Source organism: Electrona antarctica (assembly GCF_951216825.1).
Source record: "Electrona antarctica genome assembly, chromosome: 9".
Taxonomy (NCBI): domain Eukaryota; kingdom Metazoa; phylum Chordata; class Actinopteri; order Myctophiformes; family Myctophidae; genus Electrona; species Electrona antarctica.
In genome coordinates this window covers 10,774,796-10,787,505 of record NC_136790.1, presented here as the reverse complement: position 1 = coordinate 10,787,505, position 12,710 = coordinate 10,774,796, and the positions used below count along the sequence as shown (strand labels likewise).

Genomic DNA, 12,710 nt, shown 5'->3' with positions numbered 1-12,710 from the left:
CCTGTTTCTGCTCGTCAGAAACGTGTAGGAGGGAAGCCCCTTAGGTTCCCTCCAGCAGTACGAATCGATGAGCTGGTTGAGACACCAAGGTCACCTTGACGCATAGGCCTACTTTACACACGCACATGCACGCACGCAGGCACGGACGCACGCACACAGGCACGCAGGCACACACGCACGCACGCACGCACACACGCACGCACGCACACACACACACACACACACACACACACACAAATGCACAACATACCTAACGAGTGAAGAGGGGGAACCAAAATAGAATGAGACTGAACATCAGGAGGGAGCAATAGAGAGATGCAGCCAGACAGAGGAAGAGGAGGGGGATGACGGGGGGGTATACAGAAGAAGGAGGGCGGCATGAGGAGAAAATGCAACATGGAAACATGAGTCAGGGTTGAGTGCATGCAGAGAGGGATATGTCGACTGAGAGAGAGAGAGAGAGAGAGAGAGAGAGAGTGAGAGAGCGAGAGAGAGAGAGAGAGAGAGAGAGAGAGAGAGAGAGAGAGAGAGAGAGAGAGAGAGAGAGTATAAACTTAAAGCATTGGTTTTGAGAAAATGATATCTCAGTGGACCTGATTTTGTTTTCTTTCTTTCTTTCCCGAAGCAGCATAGCTAGGAAGCAAGAGGAAACATTGAGAAATAAAGTGAATCGGGGAAAAACAAGGTTGATGAAGAAAATGAAGTGACAAAGAAAAAAAACAAACAAACAAACAAACATTACAGGAATACCAGTAAGATGCCTGAGGGCGAGAAGCGACCTCGCGTGCACGCATCCGATATCTTACAGTGCGCCTTAACAGCGGCCGACAGCCAGACGAACATTCCGGAAGTGCACTATTTGTCAATGGGACCCGGCAACTATACTGACGATAGCTGGCGATAGCAGGCGAACAGGCGATGGTCGAAGAGTGGGCGGAGGAACGTCGGCCGAAAAGAGGAAAATAATTAATCTTTTGGGCGACGTCGTCCAATGAAATTCAAGTGCCACTCGCCGTTGTTCTCCCGCTGTTAAAACGCACTGTAAGGGTGGCAGCGGGGGCAGTGTCTTGAGTGTACAGGGTTTGATGAGGGCCCACAGGGCCGGGCTGAGTGTACAGGGTTTGATGAGGGCCCACAGGGCCAGGCTGAGTGTACAGGGTTTGATGAGGGCCCACAGGGCCGGGCCTTACTTTTCGGGCCTGTTGATCAATATATGGAATGTCAGAACAGTTCAGCTCCATATATGGAGATCTAGGGGTTTGAGGTTTGAGGTCAGATGTAGAGTTGCTGGCCAATATTGATGACATCATCAGGGATCTCCATCCCTGATGATGTCACGTGATGTCACGAGGCATGACCATATATGGTCATTCCTGGGGTGACCAACCAACCAAACAACTGACGGGAAATGCACAATTTCATAGTTAACTGTGGTCACAATCACATAATTATATTTTAGTCACTGCTGTAGCCTATAAAATATTACGTATACTTAAACCCTCTACAGTAAACACACCCCTTCCTTCTCCCATTCTACACCATATATCTCTTTCCCCAGCAATGTAATGTTGTAAAAATTCATAATGACACATTTTGCCATCGTTTTTGCCCCAGAATATATTACCGGCACTTCTTATTCTTCTTTTTTGCTGTTTAACAGCGGTTGGCAACAACCTTATTGGAGCATTACTGCCACGAGGGAGCATAATATATTCAGCGAGAACCAGGAGCTGATAACATTTGCTCCAGGCTAGCAGTAGTTGGTGGAGTTGAATGTTGTTTACACCCACCTGCCTTTCTTCTCCTCCTCTCTCGCCTTTTCCTCTTGCCCATCTTTTCATGTTCCATTTACTCACAAACACTGCCTCGTGTGTCCCCAGCACCATCATATAGCACACGCACACGCACGCACGCACGCACGCACGCACGCACGCACGCACGCACGCACGCACGCACGCACGCACGCACGCACGCACACACACACACACACACACACACACACACACACACTGAACCGATAAGCATTTTGTCGTACAGCAGGGAGGGGGAAGATAAGGCAGGGATGGGAGAGGAGACTGGAGCGTTTTCACACATTTGTATTCGTCAGATGAGTCACATCAGGAGCACCACGAAGAGTGACATAACTGATAGGAGAGTCAGACTGGAGGGGAGGAGGGAATGATGGAGAGAGAGAGAGAGAGAGAGAGAGAGAGAGAGAGAGAGAGAGAGAGAGTGAGAGAGAGAGAGAGAGAAGGGGGGGCGAAGTGAGGGGCACTCTTATCATCACCATGCTCAGCCAATCAAATCATTTAAAATGTGGTACACACAAACACAACAAGCTGGACATAGGAGGGACCCTCAAAACGGAACAAAAAAAGGGATAATGGAGACAAATCGAGAGAAAGAGAGGGTGGGGGAGGGGTGTGTGTGTGTGTGTGTGTGGGGGGGGGGGGTCAGTCGTATTTCTCAGACGTGCCACTTTACAAACCACAGGCATCATCACCACCGGCCTTCATTTGCAATATTGTCCTCACATTTCTGATGTGAGAAGGACACGTCAAAATAAATTCACATATACACTCCACCGTGCGTCCATGTGTGTCCAGAGCTTTCTCTCTACAAGTTGCTGGAAAATCTCTACTAGTCTATGTAAAACAATGCATTTAACGTAGGCTAACAAAGCTATATTATGGCATGCAAGTGTGTCTTCAAGTGTAGGAGAGGGTTATGAGATACATTAATTTAGTGTATACATAATATATTACATTCAGTATACCTCTTTTTTAAACAAAACAATTTCAACTTCCATTGTCTCATAAAAGTGCTTTGAGGCCTTTGACTGCTGTAACCTCCACGGAGCTCAGTTTAGTCAATGAATGGTGTATTCCCTTTACCATCAATTTACCACCAATTGTGCATCTGTACAATTGGTCAGAGTAGCATTACTGAAATAATGGACAGACATCTCCACCATGTGGCCAGTAGGTACATTTCAACATTCTGTTTTAATACTTCATGTGTATGTTTCCATTACTGTCTCAGTGTTCACTTAAAGAAAAATAACAGCAGGTCCGACAAAAAAAACAATAAACAAACAATAAATTCACATGGTTGGTTCTATTATTGTTTTAGGTGTAAATAATATAGCTTTATAACAATGCAGTCATGATAACGGGAAACTATATGCATGTGGATCCGCGGGCACAAGCAACAGTTACTATTCAATATTGGTCATTGACAGTCGTGCTATCCACAGGCACAGGTACAGCCTCGGGGCAGGCAGACAGACAGACAGACAGACAGACAGACAGACAGACAGACAGACAGACAGACAGACAGACAGACAGACAGACAGACAGACAGACAGACAGACAGACAGACACAGACAAACATCAATATTAGCTGTCACTCTTCAGGTACTTGTCAGGATGACTGATAGTTTAGGTGAGAGAGTGCAGTGCTGCATGGGGATTGGTCAGTCTATCATCTACACAACACTGTGCTGCATGGGGATTGGTCAGTCTATCATCTACACAACACTGTGCTGCATGGGGATTGGTCAGTCTATCATCTACACAACACTGGCTCCCAAACACTGGGTCGGGACCCATTTGTGGGTCGTGGAAACATGGGTCCCTTTATTTTGTTTTTGTTTCCTATATACAGTTAGTTTTTAATTGTTATTATTTCAAAACATTTACCGAAAACATTCCCATGAAAAAGCTAATATTTTCATGAATTGAAAACAAAATTTAAATACATTTTCAGTCATTTCAGGAAGAAATCAAAGAAAAATCTAAGAAATTCCATACATCAGAAATCAAATGTTTAAGAAGTAGTGAAAGTTGTGAGCTTGTAGATCTGATATTTTCACTAGTTTTGGTCCAGGGCAAACTAATTCTAATTTCTCTTTTGGGTCACGGGCTGAAACATGTGGGAACCACTGACACTAGTCCAACTTTTACTGCATTTGGAAATCTCAAAAACATTTTAAACCCAATTTGGGGGCGGGAACCCCTTTTGGTGTTTTAACTAAGCATTATGTTATACTTTAGCTATTGAAAAATAGAAGATCTACAAGCTCATAGCGCGCCACCGAGTGGCGCGCTACGAGCTTGTAGGTCTGCTATTTTTGAAAAATCGTGAAAATGTGGCACAAATCTTTGAATATATATTCCTTCAGAAGACTTTTTATTTATTTCGACGTCAGGCCTAAATGGGTTAATTCTTTTGTACATTTCTCCACTGTGTTGTGAGCCCGCTGCATGGGGCTGTCCTCAGTATCCTCCTCCTATAGGCAGGCGCGGCAGGCAGGTGTAAGCGCTGGCGTAGAGGTTGATGTTCACTGGGTTGCCGTCCAGCCGGATGTCCTCCAGGCTGCGCCGGATGTAGTTGCGGTCGTTCGTGTTGCAGAAGGTGTCAACGTGAAGACTCTGGACGTTGTTGTTCTGAGAGACAGAGACATGAGGGAGGGAGTGACGCAAGGGTGGAGGGTGTTATTAGACAGACAGGCAGGCAGGCAGGCAGGCAGGCAGGGAGGCAGGCAGGCAGGCAGGCAGGCAGGCAGGCAGACAGACAGAGAGACAGACACACTGACAGACAGACAGACAGACAGACAGACAGACAGACAGACAGACAGACAGACAGACAGACAGACAGACAGACAGACAGACAGACAGACAGACAGACAGACAGACAGACAGACAGACAGACAGACAGACAGACACTCAAAGGATCACCCTCCTGGAAATAAGCTCTCAAGCTTTTTGGTGTTTTATCCTTTTGCAAAAATATCCTTTAACGTACTGCATGATTTTAGAGTGAGACATGTTACTAGGCCCAGCATGAATGAATGATTATAGGCCTATGTCTATGCAAGGATGTACAGTAGACCTATCCAGGCTATACGAGGGGTGCAGTACTTAGTTTAGACAGTTTTTGGTTTAGACTAGTCATTGGTTAGACCAGTCATTACTAGTCCTACAACTACAACCTCAAACCCTCACCTTATAACCTCCCATGGGGCAGCACACCTAAACCTAACCTTAACCCGTGTCTAACCAATGACTAGTCTAGTATATATATATATATATATATATATATATATATATATATATATATATATCCCTGTTTTGTGCATGTCCTTATATGTGAAAAGCTTAAAAAATCTAAATACTTCAAATGATGAACTGTTTTTGCATGACACCATTATCTGCAGACAAAATATAAAATAATGGTCATTATACAGCAATATGGTAAAAAAAAAAAAATCCCTACTGCTGTCTGTGTCTCAGAATATGGCTGTGGACAGTTCAGAAACCTGCAATTTTCCAAGCAATTTAACTGCAGGCTCTTCCTGGGAAGCCAGCATGCTATAAGAAGCTATAGAAGCCATTCTTACTTCTTACATTAGTACAAAATAAAATAAAAACTATTAAAATCTGGTTTGAAATGACCAAACCCACCTATACCGATGTCACTGGTATAGGCAGGTTTCTGAGTGGTCACAGCCCTCCTCTGAGCCACAGAGTGAGTAGACAGAAATGGTACCGTGAGGACCAATTATGTTAGTACATTTTGTTGATATTTATCTTTCTTGATTATTATTTTGATTAATCAAAATTGTAATCGAATGAATAATCACCAAGAAAATAATCAATATAATTGCAGCCCTAATCCAGGGAAATGTAATGTTCTTACCTGCAAGTGTAGCACCCGTAGACTCTCTGGCAGTGGTACGGGAACATAATCCAGCTGATTGTTAGACAAATAGAGGAATTCTAGCCGGCTCATATCCTGTTCAAGGGACAATAAACAAGAGAGGGGACAATACAAGAGAACATAAGTTAGGAAAATGTGTCAATACATTTACCAGCCAGAAGAGGGGGCTCTATCTCCGTCTCCTCTTTGCAGTGTCATGAAAGGGGAACTAAAATAATAAAAAATAATAATAAAAAAAAGAAAAATATAAATGGCTTGGTCTTGGACCATATAAAAATGTGGTTCAAATGTGGTAAAAAAATAAAAAAGTATTTTCTTATAATAACTTTTGTGACTGCATTTATTATACTATGTATCCATTTATTTCTGGTTATTCAGCCACATAGTCCCATTATGCATTGGGAAGGGTTAAGCTTTTAATGATCTAATTATAGCCAGAATTCTTTGGCATATCTGGCTTAGGCTTCGCAGGTCGTGGACATGCAGTCTTTCTCAATTTGTATTCTATTTCTGCCTAATTTAATGTTCTTTCAGTGCTTTCCTTGCTTTCCAGGGAACATGATAGTCTTCCTTGTTTCTGGAATAGAAACCATCATGATGATTCAAGAGAGGCATAAATTGCTACTCTTTTAGACCGGCGGGTTAGACCGGAGGGTTAGGGTAGAGAGACTTTAACTGGATTTCCATAGAAAGTCAAATCCCTGCAGTGTTAATTTAAAGTGTGTGGAAATGCACATAAATAGGCCTAACACTCTTACAGTCTCAATAGACATGCTTGCACACAAGTGCTCATAATTCTGTCATACGCTTGGCAGACAAAAATGTGCTGAAAAGCCGACAATGACAGTAACAGGCTAGATGAAGACAAATGTCCAACAATAACCCTATCCCTACAGTATATTAAATATTGTTTTTATACGTGGTAAAATATTATACTAAGCATTGAGGGAATAGGGATGCTGGGGCAGATTGGGAGATGTAGAAGACAGACCAGCCCATACAGGCCCATCAAATGCACTGGAGTGTGTGCTGCCAAGGTGTGGTTTTACCAGGGGTCCCCAACATGTCTGTACACGGACAAATGTGTCCGTGGGAAAGACTTGGTCTTGTCCGTGGCAATTTTTGTTGATTTTCTGTTTTACACACCATATTGTAACTTCAAACTCCATTTTATTCATTGAAAACACTGCCCTTTTTCTGGCGACTGATACTGTCCTAATATCGTGAGGGGGCCGTGTTTTTTCAATTACTGTTTTCATTTATTTTTAATAATTGTTTTTGGAAAAGAATGAGGACTCCTGGAGGACAGAGGAGACTAAAGAATCAAACAAATATATTAAAAAATAAATTAAAACCGTAATTGAATAACACCCCCTCATCAAAATATACTTGTTGGCCTGGGCCGTGGCTCAGCGGTCCAGGCACCTTGGCTTGTAATCCAGTCTGGCAGTGTGCCGCAGGTTCGACTCCCGATCCCAACGGCCTTTACTGCATGTCACCCCCCCATCTCTCTCCCCATTTCCTGTCAGCCTACTATCTGTCCCTCCATAAAAAAGATAAAATAGAGGCGAAAGCCACACAAAAAAAAAAAAAAAAAAAAATTACTTGTTGGCATCAAAATGTACTTATAATGTATACTCATAATACTCATAATGTTTTAATCAACTTTGAAAATTGCCTATTGTACAAAATATAACTCATGGCGGATACAAATGCAGGAGGATTTGCGACCCTACACAAACCTGGATACTAAAAACTAAATTGGTTTGTCTTTTCATACAGTCCAGATTGTGTCCAATGACTCAAAGCCCTGTACTGTCCCTGCACTGCAGGACACTGAAAGAACAACCCACAGCCCATCTTGCTTAACCAGAATGGGGGAAAACAAAGGCCTATGCATGATATATATCTATCATTTTATCGATGGAAGAAGGAATGCATTAGCATGGGCTATACAAAATCTGGTGTCACTGCACCACAACGAGATTAAAAACATTAGACCAATGGTGATGCTGCACCACACAGCAGATGATAAACATTATTGGTGACAGCACACCATGACACAGGCAGACAACATTGCTATGTCTGCATTGACTGTCTATAATACAAGAGTGATTACTTTAAATAGAAACATGCCTTAGGTCTAAGGCCAGCCTAACGGCTGCGCTTCTTGAACGGATCTGTGGATCTGTGGATTATACCAGGGACATGCTGACTTGGCCTTAGCTCTCCCATGAACCTACCCGATTATACCAGGGACATGCTGACTTGGCCTTAGCTCTCCCATGAACCTACCCGATTATACCAGGGACATGCTGACTTGGCCTTAGCTCTCCCATGAACCTACCCGATTATACCAGGGACATGCTGACTTGGCCTTAGCTCTCCCATGAACCTACCCGATTATACCAGGGACATGCTGACTTGGCCTGTGGACCATGGGACATGCTGACTTGGCCTGTGGACCAGGGACATGCTGACTTGGCCTGTGGACCAGGGACATGCTGACTTGGCCTGTGGACCAGGGACATGCTGACTTGGCCTGTGGACCAGGGACATGCTGACTTGGCCTGTGGACCAGGGACATGCTGAATTGGCCTGTGGACCAGGGACATGCTGACTTGGCCTGTGGACCAGGGACATGCTGACTTGGCCTTAGCTCTCCCATGAACCTACCCGCCGTGGACTGCAGGGACAAAGTACTCAAATAAATATCCTAAGTATGCGTAATGCACAGTGCACCAGTTGCTATGCTCACACACACACACACACACACACACACACACACACACACACACACACACACACACACACACACACACACAAAGGGCCCAGAGAGATTTTTGTCCGTGTGCAGAAAAGTGGAGATATTTGGAGAATAATATTATCTCATCTGTCACCAATGAATCATGCAAGACATCTTTCTAAAGATGACACCAGAACACAGATGCACGCACGCACGCACACACACACACACACACACACACACACACACACACACACACACACACACACACACACACACACACACACACACACACACACACACACACACACACACAGACACACACACACTGTAATGGATATTTTAGGAAGCTTTTTTTAATTTAATTTTTTCTGGCATCACGGCATGAGGCAGGCCCCAACCGTCGACACGGACTCCAGTGTAACAACATTGCGTGCATTACATCTCTACAGCAGCAAGCAACATATGGTTGTATCATTTGTGTACATAGTCCTGAGAGCAGCACTTAATTGTAAGCAATACCCTAATGCCTAATCTGAACTTCTCGTTCTAATTAGGGCCCCTGGTGTGTAATCAATCACCATTGTTCTGTTGGGACAGGGCCAGTTGAAGAGGAGAGCAATCAGTGCAGTGTATGCTGCTGGGACTGGAGTGTTGGAGAGGATTATTATTAAGGGACCAAGAAGTTGTTTTTGTGTTTTTTCCCTTCTCCTTCTTCTTCTCCTTCCGCCAAAAATAGCACTTCTGGCTGAACCGTGCAGTTTCGCGGTTTTCGCGAAACGCGGGAATCTGGTAGAGGGCCATGCCAAACGGTGACTATGCGAAGCCCATGAACATTGGCCAAAGGGTGGCGCTATACAGTAGCACTCAATTAAAAATGCAAACTTTGAACGTGCATAGCTCATGAACCGTTTGACCGTTGGCAATGACACTTTGATACACATATGTGTCTCCTCATGCCGAACAACTTTCGTGCTCTGACTTTTGACCTCTGACCTTTAGAACACCCGCCATTTTGAATTATATGAAAAACTGTTAAAATCTATCTTCTCCTCTCCCAGGATCTTTGATCGAAATGAACGAAAACTTCTACATGTGAACTTTGGACCTATACAGACAAAATAAATCGTAGTACATTTTTTTAAGTGAAAAAATTAAGTTTTTATGAGCCAATGAAAATTGCTGTTTTGTTAAAATTCTTTTTCTGCCCCTCATACTGTATACATGCAGCATCATATGCTTATGTCATATGCTATAGCAATTTTTTGAAAATGAAACCTTTGAACAGGCAGAACTCATGCTTTGTTTGGCCAAAATCCATGGCACTTGTTTCCACATGTTCCTTGACTCATGGGGAACACATCTGTCACTTTGCCAAGTAAGTTCCGCCCTCAGATTTTCCGCCATTTTGAGCAGTTTGAAAAATGCTTATACCTGATTTTCTGCCTGGATTTTTGAGCAATCAGGCGCCCCGGCTGGCCAGGGGGAGGTAGTTTAGAGACCAGGATTACTGGATGTTTTTTGTGAGGGTACCTACCCTAGGGGACACGGGGAGAACATGCAAACTCCACACAGAAAGGCCCTTTCGCCAACCCCGCCTCGGGTATGGGCAGTGATGATGCCGAGGAGAGAACAAGCCCCCAGCGGGAATCAAACCCAGCGGGAAACAAACCCAGGACCTTCTAGTTGTGAGGCGACAGTACTACCGACTGTGCCACCGTGCCCCCACTGGAGAGGATTATTGATTGTGCTTGATTGTGCGGACTGGGAACAAAAAGCAGCCCCGGAATTTAAATGACAGCGGGCATCATATATTTCCAAATTGATATAAAAACTAGAAAAAGTGCTCCTCAGAGCACAGGTCTCACTCTCCGACAGGTCAGGTAGGTTATTGTGGTGGGCCAGAAATGTTCGGAATTCAGTCATTACAGAGGCGATTGGAATCTGTAGAAGTTGAGGTATTAATGTTGATGACAGAATGAAATATGAAATGAAAAATCTGTCAGGTTGTGTGTGTGTGTGTGTGTGTGTGTGTGTGTGTGTGTGTGTGTGTGTGTGTGTGTGTGTGTGTGTGTGTGTGTGTGTGTGTGTGTGTGTGTGTGTGTGTGTGTGTGTGTGTGTGTGTGTGTGTGTGTGTGTGTGTCTTTGTCTCCCTGAAGACACCACCTGCTTTAATCCAGCCTCCTCCCAGCTAGCTATTCGTGACTAAGTTTATAGGGCTTAAAATGTTCTTTTTCACATCACAGTATTTACCTTGAAGGCCTCAGGATGTATCCCACCACTGATCAGCCTGTTGTTGCGTACATCAATGAATGTCATGGTGATTGGCAGTTCAGGGAGGGCCTGCAGGTTGTTATCAGCCAATAGTATCTCCTGGAGCTGTGGCAGGAGTGCGAACGCATCGTCGTCCATTTCTGAAATCTGATTCCCAGTCAGATCGATGCGTTTCAAATTATCTGAAAGATACAAAAAATGTGAATTTTGCATCGTAATGTTCATTGATTACGATGTTCTTCCCAGACACAAATTCACTAAACCGAAGCCAGTGGTGGTTTTGGTCTGCAGACTATATTTCAAGTTGACAGGTTGGTTACAGGTAACATTCAGCACTAACATTCAATACAGTAGTATACTAGATCTAAAATGGTTCCTGACAGGATGGTAAAAGTAAACTAGAATTAGTGGAGATGACATCCACCAAAGAAATAGCTGTATAATGCTGCGTTCGTTCACACTGGCAGCCACAAGGCTACAGGTTATCAATCTTTTTCAAGGGAAGCGACATACAAAACGACACCTGACGTTGGTAGCTGTAATCTACAAAGCTATAGTATACAGTACAATCCACGTTGAACTGGCTTTGACAGCTGCAAAGCCACAAAGGGAAAAGTAATTATTTCCATCAGCCAGATCAACATTTTAACAACATCGAAGTCAGTGACAGATATGCTGCTCTTTGTAGCTTTGCAATTTTTAGCATAAGACCAGTTTTAGTTATTTGTTATAAATTGTGTCCATACTATTACCAGTAAGACGCCCTGAGGGCGAGAAGTGAGCTCGCCCTTCAGGGCGTACACGCATCCGCCTGGGTGACGGCAGACTGCTGAGCGAGCGAGCGCTTTGGCATGGGGGGTCAGATCAACAGTGTGTCTTGAGTGTACAGGGTTTGATGAGGTCAGATCAACATATGGAATGTCAGAACAGGTCAGCTCCATATATGGAGATCTAAGGGTGGCAGCGGGGGCAGTGTCTTGAGTGTACAGTGTTTGATAAGGGCACAGGTAGGGCCGGGCCTTAATTTTCGGGCCTGTTGAGAACTATAGTTTTCACCGGCTGCTGGGCACGGCTGCACTAATAACTTTGGGGCGGGCCCATCTAGAGTTTAAATGGACAGGTAGCCTATCAGTCAAAAGGGAGACATCGAAGAGGAAGGACGGGTGGGGTAGGATCAACATATGGAATGTCAGAACAGGTCAGCTCCATATATGGAGATACGGGTTTGAGGTGGAGGTCAGATGTAGAGTTGCTGGCCGGCTCCATATATGCAGATCTAGGTGATGATCCAGTCTTATCCATGTATGGCTATCCAGGGTTTGATGAGGTCAGTGTTGTGATCTTCATATATGGAGACGGCCATATATGTCACGAGGCATAAACGACTGACGGCCATATATGGTGGCAAAAAAGAAACTCACATTAACAGAATGTTGTCTAAATTGTTTCCCCCAAAAAAGGTTTTCCACAAAACAAATTCCCCCAAAATTGTAAAATACTTAGTGAAGCTCATAACACTACATTGTGACACATTGTGAGCTTTTACATTGGCTATTTACTGTAGCTATTTGTCGCATAACAGTATGTGGCTTAAGTGGATATGGTCTTACTGAGGTTGATGAAGTCTGTGTTCTTGATGTGACGGATCTTGTTGAAGCGTGCATAGAAGTGGGTGGTGTCTTTGGGCAGGGGAGGGACTTGATCCAGATCGTTGTCATCACAGTACACACTGCCCCTCACGCACACACATAACAGACATGTAGGCATACCTGTGCATGTACACACACACACACACACACACACACACACACACACACACACACACACACACACACACACACGCACACGCACGCACGCACGCACACACGCACACACGCACGTCGCACACACACACACCAATGAATAAACAATCAATGGAAATGTTACATAAACATAACTGAACTCAAAAGTCACGAATCAAAAAACTCAC

General features: G+C 44.1%; 1 protein-coding gene and 1 pseudogene across 2 annotated transcripts in view; one reads left to right on the top strand and one right to left on the bottom strand.

The window, feature by feature from the left end:
- LOC306929305 (F-box only protein 4-like) overlaps nt 1-99 on the top strand; it is an 82,463-nt pseudogene extending 82,364 nt beyond the window's left edge. Inside the window, exon 7 of the transcript XR_013792535.1 lies at nt 19-99. The product of XR_013792535.1 is annotated as an F-box only protein 4-like (transcript). The remainder of the gene's footprint in view (nt 1-18) is intronic.
- Nucleotides 100-4,277: 4,178 nt separating this feature from the next.
- optc (opticin) lies at nt 4,278-12,508 on the bottom strand (the record flags this gene model as incomplete). Its single annotated transcript, XM_079509746.1, has 4 exons — nt 4,278-4,448; nt 5,701-5,796; nt 10,721-10,923; nt 12,352-12,508. The coding sequence occupies 4 exons, from the start codon at nt 12,506-12,508 to the stop codon at nt 4,278-4,280; spliced, it is 627 nt and encodes a 208-aa protein (XP_079365872.1).
- Nucleotides 12,509-12,710: the final 202 nt, after the last annotated feature.